The 20,323-nt window shown below is 38.3% G+C and overlaps 1 protein-coding gene across 4 annotated transcripts in view; it reads left to right on the top strand.

Annotated features, from left to right (window-relative positions):
* LOC120527529 (solute carrier family 22 member 5-like) overlaps positions 1-20,323 on the top strand; it is a 163,979-nt gene that overhangs the window by 122,740 nt on the left and 20,916 nt on the right. For all 4 annotated transcript variants that reach the window (XM_039751035.1, XM_039751034.1, XM_039751033.1 and 1 more), the window contains exons 8-9: positions 12,616-12,798; positions 15,409-15,544. In XM_039751035.1, the coding sequence (XP_039606969.1) occupies positions 12,616-12,798; positions 15,409-15,544 (319 nt within the window). The remainder of the gene's footprint in view (positions 1-12,615; positions 12,799-15,408; positions 15,545-20,323) is intronic.

The raw sequence follows: 20,323 nt of genomic DNA, 5'->3' as shown, positions 1-20,323 counted from the left end.
TAAAGTCGCCAACTATTAGGAGTGTGTCATAGTTAGTAATTAAAATTGACATTAAGTCAGAGAATTCCTCAAAAAAAGACACGTTATATTTAGGAGGTCTATACACGGATAATACTAGAACTTGAGAATCTCCATGAACAACAACGGCGAGATACTCAAAGGACTTGAACTTACCAAAACTGACATCTTTACATTTTAATCGCTCGAGTAAATGTTAGCCAATCCGCCCCCTTTTCCCTGGCGGTCTGCACGAGTAAAACTGTAATCCGGAGGTGCAGATTCGATTAAAACAGACGCGCCGTCTGAGCTAAGCCATGTTTCACTTAGTGCAATAAAATCTATTTTTTTATCACTAATAAGATCGTTGATAAAAAACGTTTTGTTAGTTAAAGCTCTAACATTCAATAGTGCCATATTTAATGTTTCGGAGGTGCAGAGATGAATACTATGTGCGTTATTGATATTTGGAATAGGAACTAAATTATTTTATTAGCTCCGCTCTGTGTGTATTTTTTGTTTAATCTGTGATCTGTTTTTATAGTTTTAATACATTGTTCCTCTAAAATAGTAATTTTAATTAGATTATTGGAGTTTATGCCGTATTTCCTAGATTTTCTACGTGCATTGAGATTGCTTATTACAGTATTAATGTTGTGCACTTTAAAGGAAGATTCTATTAAACACTTATCATGTCCTGGCACAACAGTATCATTTCGGAAGGGGTTAAGAGCAGAGATAGATAGTCAAGAAAAACAAATTACCTTCGATATGTTTTGGAGAGGACCCGGGCGCCGAAACTGTTCGGATGCAGGCCATCACGCTTGAAGAGACGCGGCCTTTCCAAAAAGAGATTCCAATTGTTGATGAAACCGACATCCTTCTTCTTGCAGAAACCCTGTAGCCAGTTGTTCAATCCTAGCAGACGACTGTAGTACTCGTTGGATCGTCTGACGAGAGGTAGTGGACCCGAAACGAAGAACTTTGCCGATGGGGTCCTCTCCTTCGTGTCTTTAATCAAAGCTGCAATCAGGATTTCTGATTGTCGGTGCCTTATATCGTTTACGCCGGCATGCAAGACGATTGCTCCAACTGCCCTCTCCTTGTGTTTCTCGTAGACTGCTGGCGCACGTTTCATTACATCTCGGACATGAGCACCGGGAAAACAAGAAACAAACGATTTTGCATTAGGGCATGCGACATTAAGGTTTACAACGATAGAATCACCTACCACTATTACATCACCAGGGGCTGAAGGCGAAATAGGGACGCGTCTGTCAGAGAGGAGATCCTCCAGCTAAGGAAACAAACTGAGACCCTTACAATGAAGCAGTATTTTGGCTTTCATGTTTTTGCTGGCTCAGACAGAGACATTTGCTTTTTTACAAGGTAAGATACCCAGCAGACTTATGCAATTATGTATTGTATCATCTGCGCCGAGCACCACAATGGATGGATTCTGTATTCTTTGCATGATTCTTTGAGGTGACTCGCTGTCTTTAAAAGGATTGCTTGCCTTTTGCTGCACCAGTTAGAAAAAGAAGATGTGACTGTACAGGAATTGTCATTTTTATATAGGCGCTCATTTTATTTATATAGCCTAATGTAATCACATATTTGTCCCATGTACGTTTTTAATATGTTCGGGTCTTACATTTGTAATTGTTTATGTAGCTTGAAACATATAGTTTGGAGCCCTTCTCCTTTTTAGCTCCTGATGTTTGGCACAATGTTTGAATAATGCGACGTTTACCGTATGTCTTGAAGTGATCGGATGGAAAACGGCTTAGCTAGTCCATTTTGATATCATTGCCAGAAGTGCAGCAGCTGGCTGAAGTGGAATCTGAAAGAGAGTGTGCATTTAGCCTCTTGCTTCTCAAAACATTTCAAAACTCTTGTGTTGCCCTACTGCTCCATAAATGGCTCTACCCCTCTACCATCTCTCTTTTTTTTTTTTTTTTTTTTAAGTATTTTCTATTTCTCAAGGACGTCTTGATTTTTGTATATGCCTTTGTACTCTTTGTTGTTTCCAGGTCCAAATTATGGACTGAGATTATGAAAATCATCAGAGTTACTCCCAGTTTACTAAACTTCAGGCTCTATTTAATGCTCAATGTTTGTACCACTTAGTTCAGTTTAGATTTGGAAAAGGCTGTTGGAAACCCAATTTGCCCTGATACACTTTGCTTCTATTGACTGATTGCCAAGTGCACAGCCAGACTTCCAACATTCCTTCAAAGACTGTTACTTTCATGCAACTGTTAATAGCATATACCATGGGTATGCAATGTTTTTTCACTGAGGGCCACATACAGAAAAATATACGAAGGGCTGAGCTATCCACAAGAGGTGAGGTATACTGCCTCACATCCATTGTATTGTGTTAGTAAAATCAATCAAATGTAGGTAAATTATGCAGGAGTACGTTGGGTGGATGATATGTGAAGGACCTCGCAGAAATGACTGTCAGTCATTTTGGTTCTCCATCTGCTTTTGTTTAGATTTAACAGAGAAAATGTTTGCTCACATATGTATGTTGAGCCAAACGGACTGATCATTATTTTTGTGTGGCGTCTCATCGGAGGAAACTTAACCTTTTCTAAGCTCCGGTAGAAGTCGGGTAGGGAGAGAATCTGATGTTGATTCTTCAGAGAATCATCACACTGCATTTCAATAAGTTCTAATTGCAGAGTCTCTTCCACTTCTTCTGCATCCATTAGGAAGGGAGTCGAGAACAGCTTGATTTCTTTCTCAATGACAGAAAAATCTTGGGAGTGCTGACTGAATTCTTTTGTGAGATATGTGATTACAGACACATTTCCCCTTTTCAGCAGAAAGCTTGGCCTCTGGAAAAGCACATATGATTTCGGATGGCATGGGGAAGTACACAACATTAAAGTTGCATAGTTGTGACTTGAAACGACAGAGCTTCACACAGAATGCTTTCATGTGCATGTAAAGTTGTGGCAGTAGCTGGTCTTTGCATTGTAGGCTCTTGTTCAGTATGTTCAGATGTTCAGTAATGAATGAAGTTAGGAGCACCCGCTGATATAACGCATTGCTGCACCCACCACATGACAAATCAACTCCAGACCCCAGGTTGGGACCCGAGTGCAGCCATGCAATGGGTGACACCTCAGCACCACACTAGTTCAGATGGGGTGGAACCAGTGGGAGGTTTTTTATGGTGGCTGGAGTGCCAATTCTGCCACCAACCCCCAGGTTTTTCCCTGCAGGGTGAAGGGCCTACATGCAGGGCTGGATGCAGATTAACATCATACCCAGGACTGTATGTTTCAGTAAGGTCAACTAAAAAAGCTAGGTCTGTTAACTATGGAGAGTCACTCAGCTCATGAAGAGGTTAGTCCTTCTCTTTGAAAAACTGGCCGATTTCAGTGCAGGGAATAACAATGGCTGCAGCACATATACAGCATCAACATCAGATAGAAATGCTTGAAAATTTCTGTGATAGAGCTCGATTTATGTTTTCATAACAGAGTTCATCACATTCCAAAGCTGGACTGTCTTGGCAAATGGGGCTTCTTGGTGGATGATACAGTGCATTTTAACAGTCTCACCTCCACTCTCTTGCACCTTGGTACATACCATAGATGCCATTCCTTTGTGCTCGCCTGTCATTGCTGGAGCCCCATCTGTTGTAACTCCATATTGCTTGTCCCATTTAAGTCCTTAATCTTGTCAAGTGCATCTGACACAGCTTCAAAAATGTCCTTACCTGTTGTTGTTCCCTTTAGATTCCAAAGATAAAGTAGCGCCTCTGTAATGTAAAACTTATCGTCAGCTCCCCACAAAAAAATCAACAGCTGTGTGGTGTCTGTGGCATCAGTGCTGTCATCACATGCAATCAAGTAAAAATCAAAAGCACAATCTTTGTCTGACACTTGATGTTGTAAGTTAGCTGACAAATCTTCAGTTTGCCGCACAACTGTGTTTCTGGACAAGCTAACGTTGTTGAATTCACGCATTTTCTCTGGGCATATTATTCCTGAGATTTTAGTGAGACAGTGTTTCATGAAGTCACCATCCGAGAAAGATTTCCTGTGTCAGGCAGTAAGTTGCATTTCCCCGTAACTGGCTCATGTGGCATTTTCTTGTGTTTTGTTACCACGAAAAATATACTGTTGTTGAGCTAGCACACTAGCTGCCATTTGCTCAACTTTCTGTTCTCGCTCAGCACCAGTGTAGGATGTGTATGATGGATGTTTTGGTTTTGTATGTAGTTGCACATTATACACTTCATTACTGCAATAGTTTCATTGCAAATGAAATAGACACACTTTCCTTTGACTTCCAGGAAGAAATATACTAGTTAAAACTAAGAAGTACAATACGGTTCAGAACAGGTTTTGTGTGTAGGCTCTCCCTCTATATCTATCTATCTATCTGGCATTTGTAGTCTGACTAGCATTCGTAGTCTGAGTCCTGACCTGAATTGTGTGGGTGGTTACCTACCAGGTAATGCTTGTGGTTGGTTGAACTCGCAACTGAAGTGGCGGATGTTTGCCGAATGACAGGCCAACCACAAGCGTTACCTGGTAGGTAACCACCCACACAATTCAGGTCAACCAAAAATGCATTTGTATGTCAGCATTTTGCTTCACCACATCGAATCATTCATTAAACATCGAAACATGCACATTGATCTTATAGGATCCTAAAGCGGCTGGGGTAACAAGAAATTCAGGCTGGAATTCAGGGTTTGAATGTGGAGAGTTATGATGATATTCCTGAAGTATATTGCTGTACATGAATAAATACAAGATATCCCCTGAAAATAGCCCTAGTGCATCTTTTGGAGCAAAAGTTAATATAAGACCTGAACTTATTTTCGGGGAAACATGGTACCAATTGTGTACAGGGCAGAGGCTGGATTGGGCGGTTCACTGCCCGCCCATCATGCTACTGCTCCTGACTGGACAGAGGCTTTTGGGCTGGGGGTGCTTCACTGCCCGCCCACCACACAGCCATGCAGTGTCCCTGGAATGGCTGCCCTGTTTGTTCTCGGTGGGCGGCTGGTGATGCTGCAAGCGGTGACCCTGTTGTGGCCAAACAGAGGCCATTCAGGGTGAATGGGGCGGCGGGGGGCAGCATTGTAGTGTGCCTCGGTTGGCTGCCTGTTGAATGGGGGCGGTGGTGGGCAATTCACTACCCACCTTTGGCCGCAACTTGTACGTTCTCGGTGGGCGGACGCTGCAGGCAGCATACTGTATGCAAGTGGAAGTGATTGTGTGTTGGGTGGGTGGTGAACCGACCCTCGCCGCCCCCATTCATTCTCAATAGCAAGCCTGCTTGTGCTGTTACATACATAGCAAAGAACTAACCAGTGAAGACCTTATGAACTAGAATAACAGATGATAGCATTCAGCAAAGAAAACCTAGGGACTCCAACAAAAAAGTTTTCTACAAAAGAGTTAGCTGATGCATTTTGTCTCATCAAAGCAGGGATGGAAAAGTTATACGAGCAAGATCCTGATACAGAGAGGTTTACCAAACAGTTACTGAAGGCCTGAGATGCTACAAGGCTGTTTATGATGAGAAAAAGAAAAGCTCCGTGCAAACCTCCCTTGATGCCTACTTTAAGAGACCAGTCCCATCCTCATCAAGTTCTACCAACATTGCTTAAGGCTGTACTGTATTTGAAAATGTTTAAGCATTTACTGTGCTTGCACAGAAAGGTAAAAATAAGTAATATGTTGAGACAAACATCTGTCCAAATTACATTTATTAAAATAATGTACGTGTTCTGACTTACATACAAATTCAATTTAAGAACAAACCTACAGTCCCTATCTCGTACGTAACCCGGGGACTGCCTGTACTGTATAACATTTTGCTACACTATGGGACAGACACCAGCTCCTGGCGCCCAGTCTTGTTCACTCACATCTCCTATGTCCATTTTGTATTTCGTAGCTCCTATATTTTCATAAAAGCAAGTGCATCTTGGCCCTTAAACATCTCAAGCTGAAAAAGAGGTGCGATGAAGAAGGAGGCATGTCAGCAAAGGATAGGAAGCAATGTGAAGTTGATGAGTTTATACTCATGAGTATAAATTATGAGCAGCATTTTATCTGATCAGGGTCCTTTTAAGACAATAAAAGGTCTATTCAAAGACCATTAAACAGCTGCGAATGTCGATGTGCCAGTCTGCCACAAATCCTCTTCATCTTGAACGGGATTGTTATCGTTGCATGTTTTCACACCACATGACTCCCACAGGTCAAATCGCTACACAGATTTAAAAGTCATCAAATAATATGAAAATGGCAAAGCAGGGTTATTGCATGTGACTTTGGCTAACCCCACTCTATGATAGCAATTTTGAAAAAGGAGATTTACTTAAATATGAGTGATTTTATTGTATCTTATACAGTACAGCCTATTTAACTTCTCCCTATAATTATTGAGATATGCCCATATTAACTTCGATCCCCAGTGCTGTAATGTATGGTTATTATGCAAGTCTATGGACACCTGTAGTCCTAATGTTCTTATTATGGTCAGCAAATGCAGTGTTTTCATTTAACAAAAACAAGTTTATTTATTTACTAGCAAAATACCCGCGCTTCGCAGTGGAGAAGTAGTGTGTTAAAGAAGCAATGAAAAAGAAAAGGAAACATTTTGAAAATAACGTAACATGATTGTCAATGTAATTGTTTTGTCACTGTTGTGAGTGATGAGTGTTGCTGTCATATATATATATATATATATGTATATATATATATATATATATTTACACACACACACAAACATATATATATATACATATCTATACATATACACATATATATATATATTTACACACACACACAAATACATATATATATATATATATATATATATATATATATACATACACACACACATATATAAACATATATATACATATACATACATATCTACATATATACACACACAGCTATTTCAGATCAGTGCAATACGCTGTTTGTTAAAACGGATGACACCCGCTCTTACGTGCAAGTCTGCGTGGATATTATGAACTATCGTATTTGTTCAAGTTCTATTTAAATTTTAAATAGAAGGAATTTTTATTTAGTCGACAGAAATATCTTTGGTAGGAATGGTAAAACAGACAGGAATATTATTCCTGAATAAATCAACTCAAACCTTAAACAACTTATAATATTTTGCTCTCCATAAAAATATATCCTGTCTAAATTATACAAGTTAGAAATAAAGTAAACATTAAAAGAACAAACATTCAAATTTCTTTACTCTTATGTAATTTTATATTTTATAAAAATAAACTTAGATTTTAAATATCCCAAAAGATTTTGCTCTCCATAAAAATATATCCTGTCAAAATTATACAAATTCAAATATGAACATGCTGCATAACAAAACCTGGAAATATAAATAAAATGTGTTCCTTTCAGCAATAACAAATCAAATCATTCAGTTGTCTTTGCTCATATGTCATTTTAGAGCTGGACGCCTGGCATCTTTTTTGGCACAGGTTCGTTTCTGTTTGGTGTGAGGTTCTGTGTTGTGGAGATTCTCAGGATGGATTGCAGGTGCTCATCAGTGAGGCGACTCCTGTGTGCTGTTTTGTTAGTCTTTATCACTGAGAAGAGCTTCTCACACAGATATGTGCTACCAAACATGCACAAGGTTCGAGCCGCATGTAGACGGACTTTTTGTTCTTCAAAGTCACCAAAGCGCCGTGCAAACTCAGTGCGCTCAGTTTATCAGCAAAGTGCGATTTGGGAACACCGTAGTGACGACTTGGTTTAACATTACTTGGCAACAGGGAAAGTGGGGCAAGTGGTTGTGTCTCCCATAAAAGCAGCTTCAATTGAAATCACTTTGTGATTGTGCACGGTAAAACGTCCGCTGAAGTGTCAGATTCTTATTTAATTCTTCTGCTTTCTGTATCTTCTGCATTGCATTCAGGTCTTTCAGGTTACCCTGATGTTTTGTTTTATAGTGCCGTCTTAGATTAAATTCTGTAATTACAGCCACATTAGCTCCACAAATGAGACACACGGGTTCAGTAAACATATACTCAGCCTCCCATCGGTTTTAAAGGCTCTATTTTCAGAATCAACTTTTCTCTTCAGCATCGTGTGAGCTAGCCGCAATAACTTGCAGCATCATAAGGTAGACTTGATTAACGCGGTAAGTGTTGGCAAGGCAGCTGAAGCGCTGCATTATGGTATCTGTAGTTTATTGTGTTCCCAGCGCTTCATATTCCCGGGCTTTAATAACAATATTACAGTATATAAAATGATCTCTCGGGCGAGATATAATTACGCCGGCCGGATGTGGCCCGTGCCCTTGAGTTTGACACATATGGACTAAATAGAACTTGAAAAGATATATTTTTCAAATGTGATCGCGCAATTCAGATAGAGTTGACGCACTACAGCCTGCATGCCTCAATAAGTCATCCTCCCTCGCCTTACTTTTTACCGTTCATCTAATGAATACACTGAGTATGGCTTTACCAAAACAATCATTGATGGCGAATAAAGTATCCATTATTCGAGTATGTAGATCGGGTATATATATATATATATATATATATATACCCGCGTATCGCAGATGAGAAGTAGTGTGTTAAAAAAGCTAGAAAAAGAAAAGGGAACATTTTAAAAATAACGTAACATGACTGTCAATATACAGTATTTGTTTTGTGAGTGTTACTGAGTGTTGCTGTCATCAAGGATTTGATTATCATTATTTCTTTCAATCAGGTTCGTATTTGTAGGATGTGTTGTGTTCAAGTTACATTCCGTGTTTGTCAATCGTTGTAAAGATGACAGGTTTCATTCATCGATTCGTTTCTTACTGCATCAATAAACAGCTCGTCTTCTTCTTTATCTGAGACCTGACACACTGCATGCACGGGTTTTTTACACTGTCTTCCTTTAGCGGGACATTGACTTTTCCAACGTGTGCTTTGTTTCCGCAGTAGTTGGATTTATGAATATGCTTGTATGTATGAGACGCTTCATATTTTTTGCTGCCTTTTCAATTGTGTAATTCGGTTTTGTTCAGCTCTTTGGAACTGTTGCTTTTATCTGTGCACTCGTCAGTTCACGTGAGCCACTCGGTGTACATGCATCGAAGGTTCCCAGCTGTGCTGGTGCCATCTCGCTATGTCCATGGCTGTATTTAATGTTACCTTAGTCCTGGCACTTAAAACTTTCTCTCGCAGTTTCGCTGAGTTTGTGTCAAACACCACCCTGACCATCTCATCTTCCTCTCCATAAGCACAGTCCTTCACCCGTGAATATTTACCCGTGGCAGTTTGCTATTGGATTGCCGCTGACGGACGGCCTTATATGGGCAGGCACTAAATTACAAACGCCAGCGGCAGCCTGTCTATGAACTTAATTTAAAGTGTAGGTTTACATCATGCTTTGTTTCCGAAGTAGCAGAACTCATGAATATGGTTGTATATGTCACTCGCTCGCCTCTTATTGTTTCGCTGCCTTCTCAATTATATAATGCATGTTTTCTTAAGCGCTTTTTTGAGGTCTTCCTGGTTTTCTATGTACTGCGTGATTACGTGGGCGGCGTGATGATGTCACACGAAACTCCGTCCCCACGGCGTTGAAGCTCATCTCCATTACAGTAAATGGAGAAAAACTGCTTCCAGTTATGACCATTACGCGTAGAATTTCGATATAAAACCTGCCCAACTTTTGTAAGGAAGCTGTAAGGAATGAACCTGCCAAATTTCAGCCTTCCACCCACACGGGAAGTTGGAGAATTAGTGATGAGTGAGTGAGGGCTTTGCCTTTTATTAGTATAGATTTAATGCATACAGTTTGAACGGCTGGAGTACCGAGTGGGTAAAGTGAGTAGAGCGGCTACGATCTCCGAGTTCACATGCGTGAAAGTTCAGTGCAGGGCTCATACACCCTTGTGATGTTATGGTAGCTTTACAAAGCATAGGCCATTCTAAAAACGTTTGCTTATTCCGTGCCATACAGAGAATTTCTAAGAAAATATTCGGCGAACCAGGTTAATGGTAGATGCAGCCTATTTGCTGCAAAAATCGCTTTGGTGAATTTCACAACCAACACTACTCTCGATCATATTTTAAATGATGTTGGGACCAGTCTTTAAGCTCTTTTTCTGCTTCTTTAGGACAATTGAAGACATTGAATTGAACATCAAAAATTACTTTAAATTTAGCAGGAAGCAAGAGGCTGATTTTTGGCGTTGTGTAAGCGCTGCTTAATGCTGTAGAATGTGGTTCGTTTAGCAGCTGTTGAAGGACAGAAATCTGGGAAAATATGAATGTGGTTGTTTTCAAATATCTCTTTCTGTCTGAGAATCAACATCATATTAACCTGTAGTTTGTTGAAACAGACAATCATGCTGCTTGGTTTTAGGCATTCAATCCGCTTGTGCAGTAAGCTGCTGAAATCTGTGTCTGATTTGAAGTCCTCTTCATTTATTTTAGAGAATAGTTCAGCTATGAATTTCACTGGGTTGAACTTCAATCCTGATGTTGTTCCTTCTCTATTGATCTTTCATTGCAGCTAGTTTATCACCAAGCACTTTGCATTTGTATTCTATAGCAGTTGGTTTTTTGTCAGCAGAGGATGTCAGTTGTTTAGCTTCTTCAATAAGGGCTGTAAACATTTGCTTACCTTATTCAAGCTGAGGACCAAATACACTAATTTTATTCTCAAATGTACTCATTTTCCTATCGGATGCCGAATTTTGCTGATCAACACTACTCCCGGTGCATCTCTGATAAGATGCACATTCCTGTGATCATGAAATGTATAATGTTCATTCCGGGAAAAATGTGGATTAACATAAATAGCCCTAATTATTAGGGCTATTTATGTACTTCATGCATTTATTTTTAAGTAAAGAATTGGTTTATTGAGACCTCACGTCTTTTGATTTACTAGATTGTTCTTAAATGCAAAGCAATTATAAGTGTACAATATAGAAGTTCAGTAGTATTTAGCAGTAGTATCCCTGAATCCTACGTAAAAACTCCACATCTTTACTTGAAAACTAACAGTGCCAGATCGGGGGGAGCATGAATGTGACTGAGAGAATCAAACTGAATGGGGGGGGGAGTTATCTTTTACAAGCACCATAAATTTACATGGGTTGTTACAGATTCAAATCAAATGTATGTTTTTATTATATAATAGTAATAAAAATGGCAGCTCACTTCTCAAAATGGTAAATGTTGGAGGACCCAGGAATCAAACCCATAACCTCTTGATTATGAGACAACAATTATTACCGCTGCATCAACCAGGCGGATATATCTATTTTGTACCTTAAGCCAACTTCTTTTTCTACGGTTCTATTCTTGAATAAAAGTGCACTTGTTTTGTTATACTTTTACCTTTTGCGAAAGTGTTTATTTGATATTTGGAGTTCAGTCTTCACACGTTATACATTTCATGTCTACATTTTGTCAGTTATTACTAAATCATGAAAATGTTTCTGTTTTAGTTACGTGCCCAACAATTCCTGTCTTGCATTTCCTGTCATCCTAAATTTACATAGATCGTTGTAGACATGGAACACACATGAAATGTATGTATCCCAAATAACAATATATTATTTACCCTATATAACTCCTCACACCCAGATAAACAGACTTGAGCTCTGAGAATTTTCTGTACAACTTGAGCTGCTTCGGTGTGGGGATGGGATAGCAGGCTGCTTGTGCTGATCAACACATTTGCAAAACAAAACATGCCAAAGAAGAGGTGCAAAGAAATTTAAGGTGGCCCGGGATTACGAGTTTTTTCATAGGTTTCAGGGATTCTAGTGTTAACTGTGCAGTGATTAAAAAATATATTTTAGATTTTACAAGCAGGACATTCATCTGTCTTTTTTAGACTTTAAAGTGACATACTTTAACCAGTTTTAAAATAGGAGACACTGTAAATGAACTGTGTTATCAAATTTCACTGTGACTTTGTAACTGCCAGCTTACCAGCATACTTTAGCTTACTTACCTTCCTATTGACTTCTAACAAGTGAATTTTATGCATGTTGTGTACTACACTGCTTCTCTTCATAAACATAACTTATTTCTTACTCTGTTTTGAAACTCTTTTTCCCAAATGTTTGTATTTTGTCTCTGTTATATGCTTTACTATTTCTTTGTTCTTGACTGCTTTCAAAACTTCAGGTATTATTTTTTAAATATTACGAATATTCATTATTAGATCTTTTGAAGCCAGTTTTGAACAAATATTTTGCATTTAATTTTACAACTGATGGCCTATTCTTACACACCCATCAGAAAGCTCTCATAAAGAACCTGGATAGCTACTGAACTTGGATTCAATGGCATAACAGATATTTTGTATAAGAGCAAGCAAATGATTTAAAATAAAAGCATTACTGGTTTAAATAGTGCAAAAGAAATTTTGTTGTTATGAACAATAATGGAGGCACATCCAATTTATATTTAAAAAACATCCAATTTTTTGAACACATTATTGTAAAGATATAAAGAAGTAAAGTCAATTTCAGTTCCACAAGGTCCAAACAATTAAAATAAAGTATGCAATGAGTCAGGTTTTGAAATACTTCAAGATACACACATCAAAATGTATTTATTTTTTGCCCCTCCAGAGTATCAGATACTGAGTATCATCCTGGCCATGACTGGAAAGTTTGGAGTCACTGTGGCCTTCTCTGTTGTGTATGTTTATTCAGCAGAGCTCTTTCCAACAGTGGTACGCAACATGGGAATAGGAGCCGCCTCCATGTCATCTAGGATCGGGGGCATCATTTCACCGTATTTTGCCTATATTGGTGAGTAATAAAAGCTCTTAATGATAATTAAAAAGATTTCCGAAGTTTAGGTAAATAGAGAAAAATCACATGTTAAAATGAAAGCTGTAAAAATGTTGACTGGCAAGTGTGCACAAATATACCCATTTGTTGTACTGTCTTTCCTGAAAGATTTGTATTGCTTTTCTATTTCTTTTAGAAAGCATAGAGTTAAAATAAAAAAAATAACAGTGTTTATTATAAAAGAAGCCTGACTGGAGTTTTAATGGTCTGTTATGATCATTAGTTTTGTTTTTAATATAGTTATTTTTAGTGTTGGCTTAATAAATCAAATTGAACATCTTCCAGTGGATCTTGGTTTATGACAAGTCCAATGTTTTACATAAAGGATGAAACTTACAATTAAAATGTCCGTTAATGGAAAATCACCAAAAATGAATAATGCTTTATTACTTATTCTACAGTAAAATGTTCATTCTTATAAATGAAATGACAGTATAGCAGTATTACTGTACTCACAAAACACAAATAATTTAAATTCCATTAAACTATGAAGCTAAGGGTATGTACAGTATGTCTTCCTTATGTTTAAACATTGTAAAGGTTGTGATAATGATGCAGCACCTCATATAGCTAGAAAACCCATAGCGATGTCATGAAGCCCCATAAGGAAATGACACTTGATCCTTCAGCAGGGATGTGCTGTCTTTGCTGAGCGATTGCACAGATTTTCACCTCCTCCAGCCAGCAGCTGCACTACCTGAGACAACACAGTTACATGATGTACTTCAGATTCTGGGAAATACAGAAAGCACAGGCTCACAGCATTGAAGTTTCTTCTATGGCAACTTGAAGTGTGGATGCACTTAGTCTGTTTAGCAAAAAACAGGAAAGGGCAGTTGCCAGGAAATGGCAAAGGGGAGGTTTTTCTGTGCAGTTTCTATCAAAAACTCCTATTTTGCTCATTTACACTAATTTTAATGGGCACTTTACATATATAGATGTGCATGCAATGTCCATAATTTTTTAAAAGGGCCGTAGAATATAATTGACTTTACTAGTGTGCTACTTGTTCCCTTCTGTATATAGCTAATGAAACAAATCTGGAAGCTGCAGAAATATCAGTGTAGCCTACAGCTTGTCATGATCATTGAATGAAGCATTGCAGATTAATAGATACCAAAAACATGCAGTACTTTGAACATCATAATAACATGTATTAATTTAAAAACATTTTACTGCTCAGTTTATGGCTGGTGACAGTAATTGATGAATACAACACAAGTCAATCATAATTGATTTTAATTTATTTATTTTTTGTTTTTAAATTAACTCTGCATTATAATATGGGGGTTCAGTGTGTAGCTCAAAAGAAGTTTTCTATAAATTATTTTTTCAACCAAATTATACTAGCAAATGTTGCAGTTTGTCTCTACCCTGGCTTTAATTTCCTTCCTACCTAGATAATGCTGCTTTTTATTTCTATGACGCAGTAGACTAGTTAATTAATGTTTAAATACCTCCCTGCTGCTGGACTAGAGGATAATAAGAATAAGATGAGAAACTAATGCAATGAGTAAAATATTTATTTACATCTGTTACTTTATTAACAAGTCAAGTTGTCCTCAGTATTGTTACTGTTGTTGAAGATAATGGAATGACAGAAACTTGAGTAATCACTTCATTCTAAGCACTTTTATTTTGAGAATGGAGAAAAGCTACCAAGATGTAAGCATATCAAGTACATAAGAAAGAAACCTACAATTCTGTCACAGAAATCAATATTTACTTTAACTCAAACTGTTGAACATAACCCACTCTGGGAGTCTGGTAAAACATTATTCTTTTTTACACTTTCTGAATTACTTAGATATACCACAACTTAAATTATTATATATGAACTGGGTATTTAAACCATTAATATACTCAGAAATTTTAGAGGCCTTTAGATAATTACGAAGTTGCTTAGTTGCCATGTCAATACCAGGAATGGCTTGATGTGCCAGTCCTTTCAATGGAAGGAGACCTACTTCATGAACATGCCAGTTGGCAGGTAGGCATTCCATTTGTTGACAGCACAGGCAACTGTGGATTGTTTCTCCATGGCTGATTTCACTACAGGTGTTGACTTACACCTGAAGTGATGCACGTTGTCATGAATGTCATAGTTAAAACTGGCAGCAGATTAGGCATCCCTTACATATTCCCCAATGTCTGCTGTATCTATGTTCAGTACGGTATCGTTCTGAGTGTCTCATTAGCTTGGTTGCCTTAGTGACATCTATAAAGCTTTTAATGAGCGTGTGTGGTCATGGTTTCTCTGCAGCCTATGAGAACAGGCCATCAACACTGCTCATCCTCAGAACATAAACTCTGAGGTCATTGACTTTAAGTTTCTGTCTGTTTTTTCAGAATTTATAAATTAGGAGAATCGTTAAAGGCTTGCTCTCAGGGGGTTTGTACAAGTTGGCCAGACACATCTCTGGTATGTCAGGATTATGTGCTATGTGTATTTTCATTTTCCCTGGTAGTAGGATTAAAGAGTGTGAAACAGACATCATGCATGGCCTATTCTGTGTAGTATGATTTTTTTTTTATTTTTTTTTTTATATATATATCTTTGCTTTGCAGGGACATACAACAAAATCTTGCCATATATACTCATGGGAGGTATAACTATGGCAATAGGCATTTTCAGTCTGTTGCTACCAGAAACACAAGGTGTGACACTTCCTGAGAAGATGGAAGATGTGCAACAACTTCACTGGTATGTTAAACCAATAATGTGTTTTTTTTTTTACCAGGATTTATAAGGTTTTTGTTGTTCTGTTAAAAAATGTGCATCGTACCTAAAGTATATATGTCAACACATTATACATATATTTTATGTATCATAAGTGAAGGACCCATTGGTGTCTTCAGCTGTACTACTTTAATGTTTTCATATCATACAAACAGAAATATGACCAAACCTTTGTGTAACTAATGAAGTCAAAATGGAAGACCATGTAGCTAACAAAACTGTCCACTTAAACAAAACGTTTTCTTCATGAAATATTATTTGATTGCATCAAAATAATTAATATAAATTATATAAATTCAAGTGATTTTTTCTTCTTTTAAAGTGTGTCTTGACACAGCTGCCCAAAACGATTTTAATTGATGCTGTTTTTTACTGAGAATTCTGTTTTAATAAAATTGTAAATGGTTTCTTTAAAAATGATAATTTTACATCCATTGCCAGATAACATAAAATATAGCCCCAGTATATTGTATTATTTCCTGTTGACAACACAGTGGCACTCTTTTTAGCATTGATGCCTAACAATCAAACACTATATATATATATATATATATCCTCTTTAATAAAACCTTTGTGTGCGTCTTCTGGAGAAGTGTGCTTGCGCGGGGCCACACAGCACGTGTTCAGTCTCTTCCTGTGCATTCCCTGTGCAGAGACACACACAGGCGCGCGCGAGTCACACACACACACACACACACACACACACACACACACACACACGAGTCACACACACACACACACACACAGAGGTTTATGTATATATACTGCTCAAAACAATTAAAGGAACACTTTTTAATCAGAGTATAGCATAAAGTCAATGAAACTTATGGGATATTAATCTGGTCAGTTAAGTAGCAGAGGGGGTTGTTAATCAGTTACAGCTGCTGTGGTGTTAATGAAATTAACAACAGATGCACAGGAGGGGCAACAATGAGATGACCCCCAAAACAGGAATGGTTTAACAGGTGGAGGCCACTGACATTTTTCCCTCCTCATCTTTTCTGACTGTTTCTTCACTAGTTTTGCATTTGGCTACAGTCAGTGTCACTACTGGTAGCATGAGGCGATACCTGGACCCTACAGAGGTTGCACAGGTAGTCCAACTTCTCCAGGATGGCACATCAATACGTGTCATTGCCAGAAGGTTTGCTGTGTCTCCCTGCACAGTCTCAAGGGCATGGAGGAGATTCTAGGAGACAAGCAGTTACTCTAGGAGAGCTGGAGAGGGCCATAGAAGGTCCATAACCCATCAGCAGGACCAGTATCTGCTCCTTTGGGCAAGGAGGAACAGGATGAGCACTGCCAGAGCCCTACAAAATGACCTCAAGCAGGCCACTGGTGTGAATGTCTCTGACCAAACAACCAGAAAGACTTCATGAGGGTGACCCAAGGGCCCCATGTCCTCTAATGGGCCCTGAGCTCACTGCCCAGCAGCATGCAGCTCAATTGGCATTCGCCATAGAATACCAGAATTGGCAGATGCACCACTGGTGCCCTGTGCTTTTTACAGATGAGAGCAGGTTCACCCTGAGCACGTGACAGAAGTGAAAGGGTCTGGAGAAGCCATGGAGAACATTATGCTACCTGTAATATCATTCACCATGAGCAGTTTGGTGGTGGGTTAATGATTGTCTGGGGAGGCATATCCATGGAGGGTCACACAGACCGCTACAGGCTTGACAAAGGCACCTTGGCTGCCATTAGGTATCAGGATGAAATCCTTGGACCCATTGTCAGACCCTATGCTGGTACAGTGGCTCCTGGTGCACGACAATTCCTGGCCTCATGTGGTGAGAGTATGCAGGCAGTTCCTGGAGGATGAAGGAATTGATACCATTGACTGGCCACCACACTTTCCTGACCTAAATCCAATAGAACACCTCTGGGACATTATGTTTTGGTCCATCCAATGCCACCCGGTTGCACCTCAGACTGTCCAGGAGCTCAGTGATGCCCTGGTCCAGATCTGGGAGGAGATCCCCCACAACACCATCTGTCATCTCATTAGTAGCATGCACCGATGTTGTCAGGCATGTATACAAGAACACAGGGGCCATACAAAGTGCTGCATACAATTTTGAGTTGCTGCAATTAAATTTTGGCAAAATGGACTAGCCTGCCACATAATTTTTTCACTCTGATTTTTGGGGCGTCTTTGAATTCAGGGCTCTGTAGGTTGATCATTTTCATTTCCATCAAGCGATGTGGCAACCTTTCGTTCCTAACACATTACCCAGTCTATATCAGTATAGATATCCAGGAGGATTTCTTTTTCCCATTGAGATCTGATGTGTTTTCAAAGTGTTCCTTTAATTTTTTTGAGCAGTTTATATATATATATATATATGTGTATATATATATATATGTGTGTGTGTGTATATATATATATATGTGTATATATATATATATATATATATGTGTGTGTATATATATATATATGTGTATATATATATATATGTGTATATATATATATATGTGTGTGTGTGTGTGTGTGTATATATATATATATATATATATATATATATATATATATATATATATATGTATGTATATACAAGTTGGACTTATTCCAAAGCAGACGTATACCAAGGTACCACTGTATATGTATGTGTATATATATATATATATATATATATATATATATATATATATATATATATATATATATACTAAAAATACCAGGTTCGCAGCGGTGAAATACTGAAGGGAATGATTACTTGATCAGTAAACAAAGTATAAAATACCTATACAATAAGTATAACAATCGTAATAAACGAACAATAAAACTGCGGAGAACCTGTGGATTAAATAAAAAGGCTGCTAATTCGGCGAAGCAAAGAAAAACGACGGCCTTATATGGCGTTTGTTTATAAAATAGTGGAGAAGCTATGTAAAGGCTGCTTGACAAAAAAACAGCGCAGCGGCTTATATGGGCAGGCAGTCAGCGAAAGAAGGGAAGCAATAAATAACTCTAATCGTAATAAAGAAACAAAAAAATAGAGGAGAGTCCGCGGATTAAATAAAGGAAATGGGTATTTGAACAGTAAAGTAAGTCTAAAATAGCTACACAATAACTGTGACAATCGTAACAAATGAACAATAAAATAGAAGAGAACCCGTGAATTAAATAAAAAGGTTGCTTCGTTGGTGAAGCAAGGAAAAAGGACTTTCTTATATGTCGTTCGTTTTTAAAACAGTGCAGAAGCTGTAAGAAAGCTGCTTCCTTGGCGAAGGTCGTAAACGAAAGAAGACACCGCAGTGAACACAGAAGAGAACCCGTGGATTAAATAAAACCTACAAAATAACTAACAATCGTAACAAATGAACAATAAAATAGAAGAGAACCCGTGAATTAAATAAAAAGGTTGCTTCGTTGGTGAAGCAAGGAAAAAGGACTTTCTTATATGTCGTTCGTTTTTAAAACAGTGCAGAAGCTGTGAGAAAGCTGCTTCCTTGGCGAAGCTCGTAAACGAAAGAAGACACCGCAGTGAACACAGAAGAGAACCTGTGGATTAAATAAAACCTACACAATAACTATAAAAATCGTAATAAATGAACAATGAAACAGCAGAGAACCCGTGGATTAAATAAAAAGGCTGCTTCGTTGGCAAATCAAGGAAAAAGGACTTTCTTATATATCGTTCGTTTATAAAACAGTGCAGAAGCTGTGAGAAAGCTGCTTCCTTCGCAAAGTAAGGAAACGACTGAAGAGACCGCGGGGACGCGGTAAGTGTTCGGCAAGCAGCTGAAGCGCTGCATTATGGGATCTGTAGTTTATTGTGTTACCAGCGCTTCATATCCCCGGGCCATTAATAACAATAATACAGTATATAAAATGATCTCGCGGGCCGGATATAATTACACGCCGGGCCGGCTGTGGCCTGCAGGCCTTGAGTTTGACACATATGGACTAAATAGAACTTGAAAAGATATATTTTTTCGTACATCGAGCCCGCGTGCTATTTTGGTTTTGCCTGCATGCCTCAATAAGTCATCCTCCCCTTGCTCTTACTTTTTTACCGTTCATCTAATGAATACACTGAGTATGGCTTTACCAAAACAATCATTGATGGCGAATAAAGTATCCATTATTCGAGTATGTAGATCGAGGTATATATATATACATATATATATACCCGCGTATCGTGGTATCTTAAAGAAGCTATGAAAAAGAAAAGGGAACATTTTAAAAATAACGTAACATGACTGTCAATATACAGTAATTGTTTTGTGAGTTTTACTGAGTGTTGCTGTCATCAAGGATTTGATTATCATTATTTCTTTCAATCAGGTTCGTATTTATAGGATGTATTGTGTTCAAGTTACATTCCGTGTTTGTCAATCGTTGTAAAGATGACAGGTTTCATTCATCGATTCGTTTCTTACTGCATCAATAAACAGCTCGTCTTCGTAGCTGCATTTATGAATACGCTTGTATGTATCAGACGCTTCATAATTTTTTTGCTGCCTTTTCAATTGTGTAATTCGTTTTTTGTTCAGCGCTCTTTGGAACTGTTGCTTTTTGTCTGTGCACTGTGGCCCGCGGCCCTTGAGTTTGACACATATGGACTAAATAGAGCTTGAAAAGATATATTTTTTCAAATGTGATCGCGCAATTCAGATAGAGTTGACGCGCACTACAGCCTGCATGCCTCAATAAGTCATCCTCCCTCGCTCTTACTTTTTACCGTTCATCTAATGAATACACTGAGTATGGCTTTACCAAAACAATCATTGATGGCG

The sequence above is a fragment of the Polypterus senegalus genome, chromosome 4 (assembly GCF_016835505.1).
Source record: "Polypterus senegalus isolate Bchr_013 chromosome 4, ASM1683550v1, whole genome shotgun sequence".
NCBI classification, from domain to species: Eukaryota; Metazoa; Chordata; class Cladistia; order Polypteriformes; family Polypteridae; genus Polypterus; species Polypterus senegalus.
Note: the sequence above shows the minus strand (reverse complement) of the source record. Positions and strands in the feature narration are given on the sequence as shown.